This window comes from Perissodus microlepis, chromosome 13 (assembly GCF_051167445.1).
Source record: "Perissodus microlepis isolate ML-2025 ecotype Zambia chromosome 13, ASM5116744v1, whole genome shotgun sequence".
Taxonomy (NCBI): Eukaryota; Metazoa; Chordata; class Actinopteri; order Cichliformes; family Cichlidae; genus Perissodus; species Perissodus microlepis.
The window spans coordinates 10,010,101-10,029,161 of record NC_140473.1 but is presented as its reverse complement, the minus strand read 5'-3'; the positions used below and the strand labels follow the sequence as shown (position 1 = coordinate 10,029,161).

Below are 19,061 nucleotides of genomic sequence, written 5' to 3'. Positions count from 1 at the left end.
ACAAGAGGCCATCGCTCCCACACCCCCCACATTATGGGGTCCAGAATGTTGGGCGGTGGTGTGGGAGCGGTGGCCTCTTGTACGCGTGTGAGAGGGGCCCGAATTGTGTGGCGGCGTGGGAGTGGCGCCCTCTTGCACGTGTGCAGTAGGGACCTGGAATGTGGGGCGGCGGTGTGGGGCGGCGGTGTGGGAGCGGCGGCCTCTTGTGCGTGTGCGAGAGGGGCCCGGATTGTGTGGAGGCGTCGGAGTGGCGCCCTCTTACACGCGTGCAGTAGGGACCTGGAATGTGGGGCGGCGGTGTGGGAGCGGTGGCCTCTTGTCCGTGTGCGAGAGGGGCCCGGATTGTGTGGAGGCGTCGGAGTGGCGCCCTCTTACACGCGTGCAGTAGGGACCCGGAATGTGTGGCGGCGGTGTGGGAGCTGTGGCCTCTTGTGCATGTGCGGTAGTGCAGTGACGTGGGATTAGCGCTCCCTGGACTCCGGTAAATGGGGAACATTACCAGAGTTGTAAGAGTAAAAAAAATGGTCAGAGTAGCAGGTGCGTTTGGAACAGCATCACCAGGAGCAGAAGTGGTAGGAGAAGCTGGAGCCACAAAAGTGACAGAAAAAGAAGGAGGACCAGGAGGAGCATGAGCATCAGGACGCATGGTCGAAACAATAGGAGCAGCAGGAACACAAAGAGGAGCAGGAGAAATGAGAGGAAATGAGAAATGAAGTAATGTGCCAAAGGCCTTTGAATGCTTTTAGTTCAAATGAATGTTTTCATAGCATTAATAGAATAAAACATTTTGTAGGATGCTGGCAGGATGTACATACAATTGCTCTGGATTGCAGTGGAGAACAACGGAGGACAGAAAAGGAAGAAGAGATTATTTTCTAAGGTAAGGACTGCTCAGCAAGTGACAGATGATAAAGTGGACATGTAAAGGTGACAGTCAGTGTCCACGTTAATGTTAAACCTTTCTAAACACAGTGTGGACCTGTAGATGTGTTGCTGTTCTAAGGTACCTGCTTGCTACTTAGTGTGAAATGCTTTCAACAGAAAAGTAAATAATTAGCTGTTATTCAAACGTTATTTATCACTAATAAATTAGGCCATGGTTAGAGGCTGAGATATGAAAGATATTAAATGCAAAGAATTCTTGATTACAATTTATGGAAGACATTTGCAAGACAATAGATAGAATTGGCTTTGGTGCAAATTTACAAAAGATTTAAAATATATATGTTTGTGTGTGCGTCTGTCTTTGTGTGTCTGTGTGTGTATGAATGAAATTATTCTTGAATTATTATGATATAGGCATTTAATTCAGTTACCAGATTTCAGATTCAGTTACTGGAGCTGTAAGAGTAACAAAAATGGTCAGAGTAGCAGGTGCGTTTGGAACAGCATCAACAGGAGCAGGAGAAGTGGTAGGAGAAGCTGGAGCCATAAAAGTGACAGAAAAAGAAGGAGGACCAGGAGGAGCATGAGCATCAGGACGCACGGTCGAAACAATAGGAGCAGCAGGAACACAAAGAGGAGCAGGAGAAATGACGAGAAGAGTAGGAAAAGCGGCAGAAGTAGCAGGAGCTGCAGGAGCGACAGAAACAGAAGGAGGAGCAGGAGCAGCAGGAAATGTGTCAGGAGCGGCTGGAGATGCAGTAGTAGCGATAAGAGCAGCAGGAACACAAGAACAAGCAGGACACATGAGAAGACAGAGCTGCAGGAGGGACACGAAAAGAAGGAGGAGCAGGAGCAGCAGTAATCATTAATAAATACAACATCATATCAAAATAATATGATGTGTTTCTATATCAGTCAGTGTCATTCAGCGTTTTATGTCACTTCAACGTTCAGCACTTTCTGAAAAGATGAAGAAATCTTTTCTCCTTAAAAATATTTCTGGGTCAAGTCAAACATGATTCTTTGTTTAAAGCTTATTGTATAGGTTTATTTTTAAATATTGACCCTTGAACTCTAAATTTTGGTTTGATTTAAAAACTGTTTGTCCCAGCTAAGAAATGTTACAAAAATTATTTTTATTATTATTATTATTATTTTGATCTCAAGCAGACCTTAAAAAAGTCATCCATGGATTCATTACATCATGCTTGGATTATGGTAATTTCCTTATCATGGGCTTCAGCTAAAAGTACGTCTGTCATGGTCTACATGCCTCTAGCGCAGATTTTTTTGCTTTTCTTTTTTCTTTACTCTTGCTCTCTGTGTCTCTGTTCTGATTTCTCTGGAATGTGTATGCGAGCGCTTAAGTAAGTAAGTACATTTTATTTATTAAGCGCTTTTCATAGAAAGTCACAAAGTGCTGTACACAAAGATTCAAATAAACAGAATGTTAAGTAACAAAACAGACAATATACGCAATATAAAAGGTTAAATGTAAATTTAAAAAAATTAAAAAGCACTGATCAACAGAAGCGTTGTTTAAACAGAAAAGTTTTTAACTGCTTTTTAAAGGATTCCACAGAGTCAACCAAATGTAGTTGTATTGGTAGACTGTTCCACAGCCTTGGGGCCACAGACTGAAAGGCTCTGTCCACTTTTGTCTTCAGTCGTGTACGGGGAACAACCAACAAACTATCTGTGAGTGGAGACAACGAGCAGTGGTGTATTTGTATTTGGTATTGTATAAGCTTGGATAAATAACCTGGGGCCTGGCCATTTAGTGCTCTGTATGTCAAAAAACAAGAATTTTAAAATAAATTCTAAAATCAATTGGGAGTCAATGTAAAGAATATAAAATTGGAGTAATGTGAGCTTGCTTGCTAGAACGAGTTACTAGTCTGGCTCCTGCATTTTGTAAAGCTTGGAGGCAAGAAAGAGATGATTTGTCCAAGCTGGTAACAGAGCATTACAATAATCTAAACGGGATGACACAAATGCATGAACAATTGTTTCCAGTTCACCTAAGGAGACCGTATGTAGCAGTTTAGAAATGTTCCTTAAACGAAAGAAACAGGAACGAGACAAAGATTTTACATGTAAGTCAAGGCCCAGAGAAGAATCAAATGTTACTCCAAGATTTCGAATATTTGACTTAGCAGAAGGACAGTAAGAAGCAAGAACCTGACTGATTTTAGAGTGTAGTTCAGGAGGAGTTATGGTCATGGTCTCTGTCTTGTTCGTACAACAAGTTAGTTGCTAGAAAGCCAATCAGAAACCTGAGTTAAGCACTGGACTAGGGTGGACAGCCTATCCATCTGATGAGGCTTAACCTCCTAGGACCTGGCGTCCACATATGTGGACATCACATTTTGGGTTATTTAGACCAAAATACTCAATTTTGCTCTACAGGGGCCTGATATCCACTTACGAGGACATTATACTGCCACTGTTCTATCAAAATTTTAAACGAATATCCTCATATGTGGCTCTCATTTTTCTTAGAAACAAAAATTAGGTAAAAAAAAAAAAAGACCTGGTAATTATTTGTTTTTACAAATATCAAAGAGAAATTAAAAATGCATGTAATGGAAGAGTTCGGGTCATAGGAGGTTAAAGGACATATGCAGTTGAATGTCATCAGCATAGAAATGATAAGAAATGTCACTAAAAGATTGAATAATGCCAGCTAAAGGAAACGTGTAAAAAGAAAATAATTATAGACCCAAAACTCTGCCCTTTTCTGTAGAGAGCATTTGAACTGGGTCCAGAGGGCGTCCTAGAACAGAGATTAGGTAGGGTATTTGTGAATCTGTACAAGATTGCGACATGTTCTTTTAAATGACTGGAGCTAATAAATGAACAAGATTCTGTGCTAACTTTATTAGCTGTTCTTGCTCATTACCTGCTGTGTTTGACATGACGGTACAGTCTGTTTTGTTAAAGAAAGCTGCATTGGGACTTTCAAATAATATACTGAGCTTTAAAATGAATAGTGGTAATAAAAACGCAGAGTAGTTTGGACCCGGGTTTATCACGTCATCACTTAAAGACCGGATACCCAATGGCCCAGACTGTACCAGGTGTTTTGCATCTGTGCATTGCATTTTTAAGTGACCCACTAAGGACTGTCTGGTATGTTGTCCAGGTGGTCAGGAAAGCACTTTCTTTTAAGTGAGACCAGGCCTCAGAGGTTGAACCCACACACATGGAAATGAGCTGGAGAGAGTTGCTGAAAATCCTCTGTGTTCTGTGCATTTATCTATGTAAATTACTCACATTTATCACCTGTCTGCATGCACCTGATCTGCACACATTTCTGGGCACGCTCTATCACTGTGAGCCAAATAAATACCCTTGCTCAGGGATGAGAAATGATCTCATAAGAACACTGAGCTGTTTTTGTATTTTACATGGCTACTCATTGACTACTGCATTGTAACACATTTATTTGACATTCAGCCTGTCTCACCAACTCACTTTGTTTCAGTACCTTTTGCACAGTTCCCTGTTCTTTCAGCATCTATGGCTGACCCACTTTCTCCAAAGATATCAGTGGAGCTATCAGTGGAATCAATAAACAGACCACAAACTGCATCGACGTTTCCATGATGCAACACAGCGGCCTCATTGTGCGAAGGCGCTGACTTGAATTTGCTTCTTGTTTACTAAAGCATACAAGTAAGGTAGAATGAACATTTTTCTTTTTTTCTTTTGAAAACTAATAAATTAAAAAAAAGATTGATTATATTGTAATTTAAAGGCATATTTCAAGAGAAATATGGTTGCAAGCAATCCCAAACAAACAGATTGAAGAACAGCTTCTGTCTTTGAGCCATGCAAGAAGTGAAATTAATCACTTATCTTATCTGACTGATCGGGACAACAATAGTCACTTTTATACTATAATGCAGGGGTGGGGGAACTCCAGGCCTCAAGGGCTGGTGTCCTGCAGGTTTTAGATGCGTCCTTGATCCAACACAGCTGATTCAAACGGCTAAATTACCTCCTCAATATGTCTTGAAGTCCTTCAGAGGCTTCGTAATGAACTAAATACTTGATTCAGATGTGTTAATCCAGAGTGATATCTAAAACCTGCAGGACACTGGCCCTTGAGGCCTGGAGTTCCCCACCACTGCTATAAAGCTTATGTCCCACATGTACAAGTGCAATAACTCAGCTGTGTTATTAGGTTGTATTGTATTGTATTCAGGTCTATTATATGCACAGTTGTAGTTGAATGTTATGAAAATTTGGGGATTTTATGATTTCTTTGAATTGTAGGGTTTGGCTTCTGTGACAAAAAGAAGATGAAGAGGTAATTTCATGACACAATTCAGTTGTGAAGGTTAGAAAATTTCACAATTATATTTGCAGTTGTAAAATGTTGTTAAATATAGAAGTGATGAATATTCAGGTGATAGAAAAAGTAACTTCCACGTCAAAGTAACGAGTCACGATTAACATCCCAAATTTTCATGCCTTACTGAGGAACTAAATGCACAAATGTGCCATTTGAACGAGTCAAGAAATTCAATAGGAAGAGATTTGACAGTTCTAAGATATGATGACACAAGGTATACGTCAAGTTTTTATTAACACTGGACTAAGTGTCTGTATATTTTTGAAGACATTTGAAGGAGTTTTGTTTCAAGCATTGTTTCAAGGTACCAAAATGTCTGAGAAGAAGCAGAACCTAAGACAAAGAGATGACTCCAGCACTCCTCAGTGGGATGAAGCCCTCAGAAGAGCATTTCAGCATTGTATAAAGGAAAAACAACACCTGGAGAACATGGTTAAAGAAATGCAACAAATTTATGAAGCCAAGATAGATTCTGTTTTGCCCAAATTCATTGTTTGATGATTTGACATAGAACATATTAATAATTGCTAACATTTAACAGCGTTCATAATATTCTACATATGGCTTGAACAGGATGGCTGTCATTACATGGCAGTGACAGACATCAAATCTGTCCTTTGGGTACCTGAGTGAGTGAGTTGATTCTGCACAATAATGGGAGGGTATAAAAGCGAGTCTGTCAACAGTTTGCATTTTGTCCAGATGTAAGGAGTGGCAGTCTGATTTTTCATTCTGAAGGGCTTAAACAATTCTGTGTATGTTTCTCTGCTTGTCTGTTTTGCTGTAAATAGTTCTGCTCAACATGATTAAGGCTTTGGCTCAGTTTTCAACTACAACTATATTGTAATTTGTGAAAATTTGTTTTGAATTGTTCGTAGACACTACAATAGGTCATCCTAATAATTACATAGCTGTTGACAGTAACATTTGAATGTGTACCCAGCTGAAAGAGGAGAAAACTCAAGTGGAGAAGCAGAGAGAAATGAAGAGCATGAAGCTGAATATGAAGACCTGCAGTGCAAGCTTCTAGAACAAGACCAAGAGATACCGTCCAGGCTCCAGAACATGGAGAAGAAAAACGAAGGGCTTCAAGTGATAATTAATGAAGCCCTCCAAAAGAATGCACAACTGGAAAATGAGAAAGAAGAAAAGGAAGCTAAATACAAAGACCTGCAGGGCAAACTTTACGAAAAACACCAAGAGATGCAGTGCAAGCTCTAGAACACAGGTGTCGAACTCCAGGCCTCGAAGGCCTTAGGTTTTAGATGTGTCCTTGATCCAACACAGCTGATTTAAATTGCTAAATTGCCGCCTCAGCATGCCTTCAAGTTCTCCAGAGGCTTCGTAATGAACTAATCATTTGATTTAGGTGTGTTGACCCAAGGTGATGTCTAAAACCTGCAGGACACTGGCCCTTGAGGCCTGGAGCTCGACACCCCTGCTCTAGAACATGGAGAAAAAAAACAAAGGGCTTCAAGTGATGTTTAATGAAACGCTCCAAAGAAATGCACGACAGAAACAAGACAAGGAAAGACTGGAAGAGACAGAGAGAGATGCAACATCTTCTCTAAGACTTCCAGGGGAAAAATATTGAATTATGAGTATTTTACAAGGAAATAAATGACAAAAACATTGAAATTGAGTACAAGAAAAAAGAACTGGAGGAAATATGCACTGAAATGCAGAGTATAATCCAGGCAATGGTGAGCAAAGATACCCATTTGCAAGGAACTTAGCGCAGTATACAAATACTGAAATGCAAAAGGAGAAGTGACAACAGGAGAAAAACCATCAAGACATCCCGTCTGCGCTTCAAGAACTGCAGAGGAGACATCAAGAGTTACTGGCCATCCATGACAATGTATAACAAAAAACACAACAACACGCACAACGAAAAGAAAGTTCAAGAATAAAAATATAAACAATTGCAAGAGAAAAACAAAGAACTTTGAGAAAGTATCAAGAAAAATAAGAAAAACTGAAGAAAAGGTGTAAAAAAAAACTTTAGGTGCAGCATGAAGAGCTTTTCCAAGAGATGTGAAGTATCATAGTGCAGAACAAAGATCTCCAAGAACTGTGCCTGAAAAAGAAGAAAAAGCACTTCAGGTTTTTCTGGAAGAAAGAATCTGCTGCTGCTTCAGTTCAGCCTTGACAAGATTCCACCCATCTTCCTCCAACAGGGGCAAGTGATCCAATAATTCACTGTGCTTCAGAGTCGTATTCAATGTTAATATTGTTTAGAAACATTACTGATGGTACTGAATAACTTAAACTTTATTTTTTTATGACTGTATTAAAATGAGTTGACAGGCAATAGTTCTAGAATAATTCTCCTTTATTTGACAATAAAACTCAAATAAAGTCCCAGTTTAACCATTTGCTTTTATTTTATAAAGAAATATATGTATTTGTTTTGACTAATCCTGTTAAGGGTGCCAAATGAAAAAAGCATGAAAACAGGAATGCGGTCAGTTAGAACAGCTTTAGCTTTGTTAGAAGATTGAACAATATGTTGTTAGAATATTTTGGTTTGAGTGAAAGTTTAAACAAGTTTAAATTTTAAACTTTGCAGCTGGTGGATAAATGATAATGAGTAGTAATGCAGGTGGGGATGATGAAAAATGACCCAAAGTGGATGTTGTTCATTGTAACTGAACTAAAACCACGAAAAACATGATTTGTCTGTAAAAGCCTCTACCTGCCATGTGGGTGTCTCCAAAAAAATAGCTTTTTGTTACACGTGAATAGTGATTTTGTACACATTCCACATCTGCAAATAAAAGAAAAGGACTGCATTTTAATGTAGATTTCACTACAAATATGTTTCTTCCTTCTTCTTCTCAGATTCCTCAGTTTCTGTCTTTAGCATTGTCGAGTTTAGACCCTCAGTGGGGGTGTTACAGTAGCCCTAAAAGTACCATTCTCTTCTATTGTTGTACTTTCCCAATTTCTCTGTTGGAGGCTGTACAAGTTACAATAAAATTTGCAAATATTAGTATTGTTCAAATGGTAAGTGGTGTGAATATTTGAGCTTTCACGTATAAATTTGATTATGTGCATTAGAGGAAATTCAAAATAAATTACAACCTGTCCACCCAGTTCCTGTTTTTAAAGTCGTTGACGATGTATCCTATACAATCATTCTACCCTAGAAAAAGAACTGTTAAATGAAGTTATTAAAGCCCCACATTTCCATGACATTGCCTGTGATGAGTGTATGTAAACTTCTGACCACAACTGCACATGCACCGTTTGGACTTATAATTACGTGGTACTCAATGTAATCACAAGGAAACTAATCTAGCCTTGTGTACACACTAGCTAGCACTAACTAGCTTGGCTATTAGCTTAGTGACACCTAGCACATTGCTAACGACAACAAAAACTGGATTTTTCTTCCTCTGAGTTGCAGAAAACATTTACATTTTTAAAACTGTGTCTGAAATTTAGTAATTTAAGACTAGAGGTATAAATGTTCTTGCTTAGGGGCTACACTGACCTCCAAGTAAACAGGTCAGTAACAGCTGTCTTATTTAAGCCCAGCCAGGCATGTGTCATATGGGTGATTAGGTGTAGCGAAGCTGCCATCATTAAGCATAACAAGTTTTTGCTCAGGGAGAGGATAATAATGTAGCCCACTAACCTTCTGTCAAACACGGGTCAACTCACTCACCCTGATGAGGCGTTAGGACAGCTGTGGACATTTCTGTTACTAATAAGGTCACGCTTTTTAAAAGGTTTAAAATGTTTGAAACATGTTTACCCCTGTCCCGCACCAGCAGGCACCTCTGTGTTGCAACGCATCATGCAAAGGGACAGGTTGGATTCCTTCAAGATGTCAAAGGAGATCACTAATTTTCTTAGTCCCCAGAAGTTTCAAGAAGAGTTCCGGTGTTGGAGCACAGGTCAGGTAAAGAAGGCTGATGCAAAGAGCTGGCCATTCACATCAGCTACTAGCGCTTCCATGTAAACTTAAATGGAAGCATAAGCCGTCATCTGTCAGATGAAGAAATTGTGTCAATTTAGTCTTGAAAAGCACGTGGCTCTAGGTGACCAGTTGTATTCACATACTTTTAGGATGTAAGGTTTTACAGGATCTAGAGTTTGATTTGTAGGTTGATATTTCCGCATTTATACTTTGGCCAAATATCCCTTTATGTCGAAGGTGATGTGCAGACCGCTTTAGGAAAGGCGAACATTCAGCCCTCAGTGAGACTCTCTTACATAAGTTACCTGCTTACACAAACACACTCAGGAAGAGAAATTGCAAACTAGACCCAGTGCCCAAAAAAATGTTTGCATGTGGTCCAGAGCCAAAGATCTCGAGCCACAGAACCAGTCCACATTGCTTGCTGGTCACAACACAGAGCCTGTGTTCACTTCAAATGCATACTGAACCATTCATCTATTATTTCATATGGGCTTTATATGAAGGTGTTATCCAAAAAAACGGTATTTTAGACAAAAGTGCTGCACTTTTGTCCTGAAAATAAAAAGCTGGCAGATAAGACCAATAATATAAAGTGTTCATTTCCTCTGTGCAATTTCAGACAGCTCAACTGGACAACTTAACACTGTAACACCATGCACTATTTTAGCATAATTATATTTTGAGCAGCAATCTGTGGTTATAGCAGGCTAGGCTGTGGAGTCATGAAACAGTTAGGTGCAGAGGGAACAGTAAAATCAGTCTGGTCTTTGTCTGAGGTGAACTTAGGAACTGTGGTCTCTGTTTACTTCATGAGAGCTTTGCCTCACATACAACGTGTAATATCCACATTTTAATTATAACTTTTTCAAAGCATCTAACTGTAGCATGAATCTTTAAGTTTATGTCATCGGGTAAAAAGATGCCCCGCGGTGTTTAAACATATTCCTCACTTGTGTGAAATTATATTTGCGCAGAGTGACGAAGCCTTTGAAGCATAGGTGTGAACATGTTGTGGGCAGGCATTCGTGGTTTGTGTTTTTTTTATGGGACCTATCCCATCCCATCGCCAGTAAGCCAGCTCGATGTTCCTTGAAGTTTTTTCCCCTATTTTATGTCAAATATAAATAGCTTGGTTCTTATATAGCAGTTTTCTACTCGAGCACAGCTATCTCACATTCACACAAGCACTGTTCTTATGTCTAAGTGCTTTCTATCTAACATTCACACACATTCATACTCAGTATCTTGCCCAAGGATAATTTGGCATGCAGACTGGAGCAGCCAGCGATCAAACCACCAACCTTCTGATTAGTAGATGATCTGCTCTACTTCCTGAGCCACTGCAGGAAATCTTAAAAGGCTTCAGCCTTGCAGAGATTATTATTCATATTAACGATCCAGCACACAGGGGCATGGAGAGGCAGTAAATAGCTTTACTTCTAATCCATTTATGATAAATTGTAGAATCACTGTCACTACTACCAGCCTTGCTAGAGGCCACCTTTTGAGAAACCCCCTCGAACAATTTTTATTACAGATTTCCTGTAGATGTGAAAATGTATTTCTACGAATGCCACGCATGGACTAGCAGACAAAAATGACAGGCAAGCCATTTACTTTCATACAAACAGTCCCTGTGTCTGTCGTTCAGTGACAGGGAGGGAAAAAGTACGCACACTTTTTTTCAAGCAGATCCTGTATTGGTTTCTTGACCTGGTGAATGTCCCCAGTGAAGAGAGGCTTTGTGGCCTTCAGACAGCTCTTAGCCTTTAACACACACCTTCATAATAGCATATGTGTCTGTGATTTTCCATTTGGAAAATTGCTTGCTCTGTCTCTGGCTTTGCTTAAGACAGAGCGAGATCGAGAGAAAGATACAGTGACCTACTGTAGGTGCACCGTGATTGCCCAGCTTTGTGAACTCAAACACGTGCCAAGGTATACAGGTGAGCGCTAAGGTAATCTTGTCGTCTTCCTGTAATGTGGCAACACTTAAGCACTGTGCGGTGTATGGTAGGTGCCAGTGCTTTGTGCTCAACTCAGCAAAACCCGTGTTTGATTCATGGATTTTGTATTTTTGTCAGAACAGAGCGCACATCTCTGCACAGCAGCTGACAGACTACAAGATGCCAGCTTCACACATTTATCCTCTGTGGACAGATGTCATTGTCTTTAGCTTTGTCCTTGTAGATTGGATGTGGGGTCTTCTTTGTCCTTTGTCCTTTAGCAACAGTTTAATCTCAGGAGCAGCTGCACTAAACAATGACTTTATAATATGCACTCCTAATCATCTTAATTTCACTGTAGGAGGATAGCTTTCCAGCCTGCTGCAGGAAATTGATATCAACAGTGTCATGACTTCATATTATGCGAACAAAAATAGGAACTTTAACATCTAGCAACAGTGTCATTCTGAGTCTCTGGCTGAAAGTATGGTGTGCAAAGACTGCGTTCAGTGTTTGCTGCTGGACGGGTGACAGTTGGGGTCAGAGGTTCATTTTCCCCTTTGGCTCCTTCCTTCTCTTGCTCGCTGGCTTTCAGAGGCTGAAAGAAGACGCGGAAGCACAGAGGCATCTGGCATCAGAAGCACAAGCAGCCCTTCCCACCACATCCTGGACTGTGGCAGCCAGAAGAGAGAAACAAGGTGCACACTGTGAACTAAATACAAACTGAGGGGGGGTGTTCAGGATACCCCTTTGGTGGGTGTGTCACCACAGAGAAGTTCACTGTGAAGAGAAGGAGGAGAGAAGGTGGAGGAGGGGAGATGTGCTGCAATTATAAGTTTTCACAGAACAAATCAGAATTAGAATCAGAATCAGAATACTTTATTAATCCCGAAGGAAATTAACCAAAACAATGTTAATCAATAACACTGCACCAGCATCTGTTGGTGGAGCTAAATAAAGACAAGTACCAGATGTTCTCACTCTGACATCAGAGCACATTTCTCAGTGCACACATTAGCTCAAACAAACTAAATTATACTTCATATGCTATTTCTGGGGTTTAGTGTATGTTTAGATGAATATCCTCTGTGTTTAGACAACGTGTGGTTACTGCAGCAGGTCTAAAGTCATCACCTCCTTCTAAATGGAAGTACAGAAACAGGAACACAACTCTTGAGAGTAGTTCAGGAGTTGGACTAAAAGTGTAAGCAGATATTTGAATGGTCAAGATGGAAAAGCTGCCAAAGCTCAATTTTATTAGTATCCCAGCACTTTTTTTAAAATTGTTTTTGGATTGATTTTTGTTACCTCCACAGATGTTCTTAGTAGTGTTTACATGTGTGCGTGTCATTCTGTTAAAATGATGGGCTTGAAATGTTCTGAATTTACCCCTAAAACGTTGTAGGGGTGTAGAGCGTAGTCATGTTAAAACTCCATTAAAATTTGGTTACATCCACCAAGGTCTTCTAGGTTAACTTAATGATTTATTGATCAAAAAATGGCAAAAATCCTTATAACTTTAACTATAATTCATACAAGTGTGATGTTTGCTGTCAGCATACAGAAAGTACTGCATGAAGACTTCAAGTATCATCACATTTGAGCTCTCATCTTTTCTTCAAGTCAATAGATTGATCTGAAACTCTATTTCAAAGTATGTTTCTTACTGCCATTCGCAACATTTAGGAAATTAGACTTTTGTATGGGGATTCTAAGTATCCAAATATTACATCACATTTGACCTCTGACCTCACTTTTACATTTCATATCTCTTTCTCTTTCAAGTTGACCCCAAAATGTGTTATATCTATGACAAAAGTATTGTCGAGAGAATGAGAATGAGCTGCCTGGTTAGAAATATACTGCAGCATAATATTACAGTTTATAATAAAGTCAAGTTATTCATGTACAGTTATTTAGAAATCAGTATCTATTATCCAGTAGATACACCTACATTATGTTTACATACTAAATACAATAAAATTTTCTTAAATGTAAATGCTGCCCAAACACTTGATGTTAGGTGTCTGTTGATACCGGACAAGGGTAAATACATTTCTTATTTATATTTTTCAGAGCATTATTAATAGTAATATATTGAAATTTTAATACCAATTCTGTGCTATTGCCCAACTGAAAAGCTTCAGTCATTAATTCCTGTTTGGCATTCACACAAACCTGCAGGAGACAATTCAAAGAAAATGCACAAGATGGCGTTTGAAATTGTTCAGCACTGCTTTGATCTCTGCTGAGGGCTTTAAGATAGCTTTGCTTGAGACGAGACCTTTGTCTTTAAGCTTTATGAAGCCACTCTGAAAATTAGACTATAACCCACTGAACCTTTCCCTGTTGCCTCAAATTTCCACCCAAAACCTCTATCTTCTTAGTTGTTAAGCAGTAGATAGGATTACAGCTGCAGTCATTTGGACAGTTAGTAGTGAGGTATTAGTGACTGTGTCTAAGCTGGATTTAAAATGAACTGACCGGTCATCCCTGCTCGTGTGTCACTGCAGTGTCTACTGAAAGCAGAGGAGAGCAGGGATTTTGAAGAGGACAGAAAGAATTCATGCATAGGCATCGAAATTCAGGCCATGGAGCTGACGCTGAAGGCTTTCACTCTGAAGGTGGTGAATATTCCATGGAGGAATAATAACCTGAGCACCCTGCATACAGACCCTCCTCTGTCTGATCAAGGACAGACCATCATTGGAGTCTACCTGTTAGTGCTGGGTAAGTAAACCACCATACGCTGGAATGCAATGTTTATTTTTTGCATTATTCGTGTATTGTTTGTAGATGAAATATGTTTACTTGGATTGTACGTTATGCTACTGTGTCAGTATTGCTTGATATACTGTATTTCCTACATTCGCATGAAAGAGTCACACATTATTCAAGTGTCAAGAACAAAACCGACTCTTGTTTCCAAAGGCCAGTCCACAGCTGACACCCACAGTTTGGTTTGGACCGTGCCAGCTAAGATAGTCGAGAGATTTTGTGTAACACAGAGTCTGAGATATAAAAAGAAAGGGACCCTGTTGGCTTGTTATCTGACTACAGAGTAAAAGGGTTTAACTCTGAGCTTCACGGGTTATTCACACTATTGGAGTCACTTCAGGATGAGATCCAGAACTAACAGCAATGATACATACGTACATGTTCCTATACTGTATGTAACATATTATCTAATAGTACTATACTACTACATATGATACAATATGATAAGATATAATAAAATAAAACACCATACAATGTCATATGCCAGCGGTCTCCAACCTTTTTTGCGCCACGGACCGGTTTATGCCCGACAATATTTTCACGGACCGGCCTTTAATGTGTCGCGGATAAATACAACAAATACAACAAAATAAAACTAGTACCGGTACCGAAAAAAAGAAGATTTATTCATAACACACCTGAAAAGACCCAGGAAAACCGAGTTAACAATCAAAACGATAACAAAATAACGCTGAAAACCGATAAAAACCCTGAAACCCATACATTTCACACCTGAGCCTCAACTCTCGCGGCCCGGTACCAAACGACTCACGGACCGGTACCGGTCCGAGGCCCGGGGGTTGGGGACCGCTGTCATATGCTACCATAAGATTTAGTATCATATGCTATGTGGTTAATTAGGTATCCCCTGAATATTCTGTGTGCTTCCCTCTCTGCAGGATGGCTGTCCTGGTTTGGAAACAGTTTAGTGATGTTTGTCCTGTACAGGCAGCGGGCCACACTTCAATCAACCGATTTGCTCACCTTAAACCTCGCAATCTCTGATGCCAGCATTTCAATATTCGGCTACTCCCGGGGAATCCTAGAAATATTCAATATCTTCAAGGATGATGGGTATTTGATCACCTGGATCTGGACCTGCCAGGTAAAAGCCAAACTCGAACAAGACTTCAAAATAGTGACATTTGGAACAACAAGTCTTATCGCAGGAGCTATGACTGTGCAGAGTCACCAAAAAACCATCCGTGTGCATCTGCTGTCTTTGGCCAGCCCTCAGTTAATAAAGTACATTAAAAGAATCTGTGGAAGTGTAACAGTAAGGTGTATATGCGTGTGGGTGTGTGTACGTGAAAGGGATTATTCTAGTAGACATGTGGGCTGGAGGTTAAATCGTGATAAGATTACCATTGTGGAGGCCTTTCTTCTAGCAGTAGGGCACCTGTCAACAACCAAACAGTGAACGGTTAAGAGCTGCTTTGGTGGATATTTGTTGAATTTTATATCTACACGCACTTATATTGCAGGATCTTATATTTAACCATTCATTTCTGTGTTTTTCTCTTCCTACAGCCTCAGCTTGAAAAGAAATATTTGTCATACTTTAGCTTGGAATTCATCCAGGATATTTTCTTGCTCAAAGCCAGGCGTGGTAGAAATTGTGATTTCCGTGCTGCAGCGAGTGAAGTCTCTGAGGAGTCATACAAAAACAAGCCGGTGTAACCAGAATATATTTTAGTCTGGAGAACGTAAACTTTAAAAATCTAAGTGAAAAAGATACTGTAAATCAAGCTCTGCTGCTCTTAGGCTTCCCTACAGTCACAGAGATGATCTCATCTCTCAGTCATCCAATCTCTGGTGAAAGAGAAATATTGGGAAGGGAAGTACCCCCACCTCTCTTATTTCACCTTCCCCCAAGAGAAGTAGGCTAAGGCAGGGAGCCTCAGACGTAAATAAGGGAATCAGGTAAAAAGTGACAGAAATAGGGGAGAAAAAGAATGGAAAGGTGAAGGAGACAGGCATGTGAGAAGCACATTACTGCATGGAGCGTGATGGGACATGAGCGAGCTGCAAGCTGGGCCTCATCCCCGTGTTTCACACTTGGTGGGGCAGGACATTATTAAATATGAAAGAGCCTCTCAGGATCATGTGACATTACAGAAGGAAAGTTCAGAGGAAGAAATGATGCAGCAGTGTAAAAGGTCTATGAAAGTTTACATCACCTTCTTGAGAGCCAAATAAAAGACAGATTAGTTGCACTAAACTGCACTAAACCACTATTTTTATTGCAAAGGGTCCTGAAATTTTATAAGAACTAAAATGAAACATAAGATTAACGCTTAATAAAAACCATACCAATGTTAGTAAGATAGTTTTCTGCCAAATGAGGGTGAAAAAACGTGATGCTTGGAAGTAATAGGATTACATTTAAGGAAGATCAAGAAAGTAATCAGTAAGAGACCTCAACTGATCCCCATCACCTGGAAATGGCACAGCAGGAGCTGGGTGTTACATAGTTGGAGCCAGACTGAAACACAGTAGCATAATTTCCTTTAAGAAGAGCTGTGATTAAAAGATTCCCAAACATTGGGCTGACTGCAACAAAGCTCCATGTGTTGCCATATTTGAGAGTCAAATCAAATTTTCCTGTGATATAAGTTAATATCTACAAATTAGCAGACGCAGTAAAGATTTTCCATTTTAATATCCTCTTATTGAACCAGCTTATATCAGAGGAAAGGCTCTGTGTCCGGAGCATATTCACCAAAAGGGAGGAAGAGCTCTTTATCTGAAGCATCTTTATCTGATAAAATCTAAAGCAAACTCGGCAGACAAAGGTCTGACATTAGACAGGCACTGGCTCTCTACCCCGAGGCGTCACCGACCACTCACAGAAATTTTAAGACGTGACATCAGGAACTACCAGTCCATGTTTCTCTCTCTCTCCATCCAGGTGGACGGCTTCTTCACGCTGCTCTTCGGCCTCGCGAGCATCAACACCTTGACGGTGATCAGCATCACCAGATACATAAAGGGATGCCATCCAAACAAAGGTTTACAGCTTTAGCCCAGCCTTTTGGCCTTCCTCGCATTCCAGCAACAGTCTCTTATCTGACAGGAGAGTGTGGTGTTTTTTAGCGCTAATGAAAGCTCATTACAGGCTTCAGCTGTGGAAATAACAACCACTCGTCTCCAGCAGTTTCATTTTTATTTCTCAAAGACATTATTAACTTATTTTGAAGTGAGATTTGCTATTTTGGGGGTTGCAACTGATGTTAAAAAATGCCTTAATTATGCTGGAAATTTAGTTGAGCAACTGCTTCTGCTGTCGGCGAGGGACAAAGGATTTTATTGTTTGTGGCTGCTCATGTTAACCTGAGTGTTTTTACATTTGCCATTAAACTATGGACATTAGTGGTAAATGTGGTGTGGCACCAGCTGCGTTTGCTAAAACCTTCGCTCTTATACTAAATCTAAATCTAAAAAAAACCCCCACTGAATGTGTTTTTGTGTGCAAATGAGTTAGGAGAGTGAAATGTGCAGGTAAACCAGTGCAGATAATACGCAAAATACAGCTCAGTATTAAAATCACTGAAATCCTTGAAAACTGCTCTGCATGTATAATATGGGATATTTAAATTAAACGTTTGCTCATTGCCTGGAAATAGAACAAACTATTATTTTCTTCCCTTGAACACTTTATCAACAGAGGCCCTTTTCAGTCGCAGATGTCAGCAAAGGCTGTTAAAAAAGAAAAGACTTCATTGTTTAACAAAAATTCATAGCAAGTCAAGAATTCTGCATCTAACTTTTTCTGTTGCCAAAATCATGACCTTTAAACTGTTTTTAAACTGCAAACAATCCTGCAGTCAGTTCCACAGTGTGAGAATAGCAGGCTGTACTCATGTCACTTGTCCTTGCTCTGTCTTCTCGCAGCTCATTGTATCAGCATCAACACGATTGCTGTGTCACTAATCTGCATTTGGACTGGAGGGATTTTTTGGTCTGTTGCTCCACTCCTGGGCTGGGGCAGCTACACAGGTCTGTTTTATGCATCGGACTTAACAGTGCTTCATGCAACATGACAACAGAGCCGTGATGTGATCTTGTATCTCGTGTTTCTTAGCTCGAGGTTATGGAACTTGTGAAGTGGACTGGTCCAAAGCCAATTACTCCACTATTTACAAGTCCTACATCATATCCATCCTGATCTTCTGCTTTTTCATCCCGGTGGTGATCATGCTCTTCTCCTACATCTCCATTATCAACACAGTGAAAACCACTAATGCTATGTCAGCTGACGGTTACCTCACCGCCCGCCAAAGGAAGATGGAGCGGGACGTCACAAGGGTAGGACGAAAGGAAAATAGTCGAGTCTAGTTGTGGAGGGTTTATTGAAAGGCTTGATTAGAAATGTAAAAAGGGACTCTTAAAAGTGCCCGCTTGGTCATAAACCTCCTCTCACGTTACTCAAGTGCTGACAATAGTTTCCTTATGTCTCTTTTCAGATTTCCATTGTAATCTGCACTGCTTTCATCCTGGCCTGGTCACCATATGCAGTGGTGTCTATGTGGTCAGCCTGGGGCTTCCACGTGCCAAGCACAACCAGTATCATCACCCGCCTCTTTGCCAAGTCTGCCAGTTTTTACAACCCGCTCATCTACTTCGGCATGAGCTCCAAATTCCGCAAGGACATTTTGGTACTTCTGCCGTGCGCACAAGAGCACAGCGAGGTGGTGCACTTGCAAAACATCATGCCAAAAGCCGAGGCCCCGCCCCCGCCTGAATCACTTCCAGGCCAGAAGCTGGAAGTGAAAAGTGCAGCTGCAGAGCTGAACCAATCTGAGCACGACAGCGATTCGGGGGTCAACAGCCCTCCTCAGACTCCTCCGTCTGACCCACAGGTCTTCCACATCGACGTGCCCTCTTACACTGAAACATCAGAGTACTGGTGTGACAGGCTCTGAAGACTGTTTCCATTTCACCTCAACCAATACTTGAATTCCATGGGGAGACTGGGAGTATTTATTTATTTATTTTTTTGTATGTTATGGTCTTATCCATCTTAATAAATTGTAAGTGCAACCAGTGTTAATAAATTATTTTAAGTTTCATCCCTGCTGCAAAGAATATTTATTTCCAGGTCCTGTTAGGAGTGTTTTAACAATCACTCAAACCAAACTGGAACAATGCATGTGTTTTT

General features: G+C 40.3%; 1 protein-coding gene across 1 annotated transcript; it reads left to right on the top strand.

Annotated features, from left to right (window-relative positions):
- The first annotated feature begins 13,559 nt into the window (after positions 1–13,559).
- On the top strand, positions 13,560–18,972 carry LOC146374699 (visual pigment-like receptor peropsin). The gene is made up of 6 exons (XM_084949527.1): positions 13,560–13,852; positions 14,800–15,005; positions 16,812–16,911; positions 17,795–17,899; positions 17,985–18,208; positions 18,367–18,972. The coding sequence occupies exons 1-6, from the start codon at positions 13,714–13,716 to the stop codon at positions 18,823–18,825; spliced, it is 1,233 nt and encodes a 410-aa protein (XP_084805653.1). The 5' UTR covers positions 13,560–13,713; the 3' UTR covers positions 18,826–18,972.
- Positions 18,973–19,061: the final 89 nt, after the last annotated feature.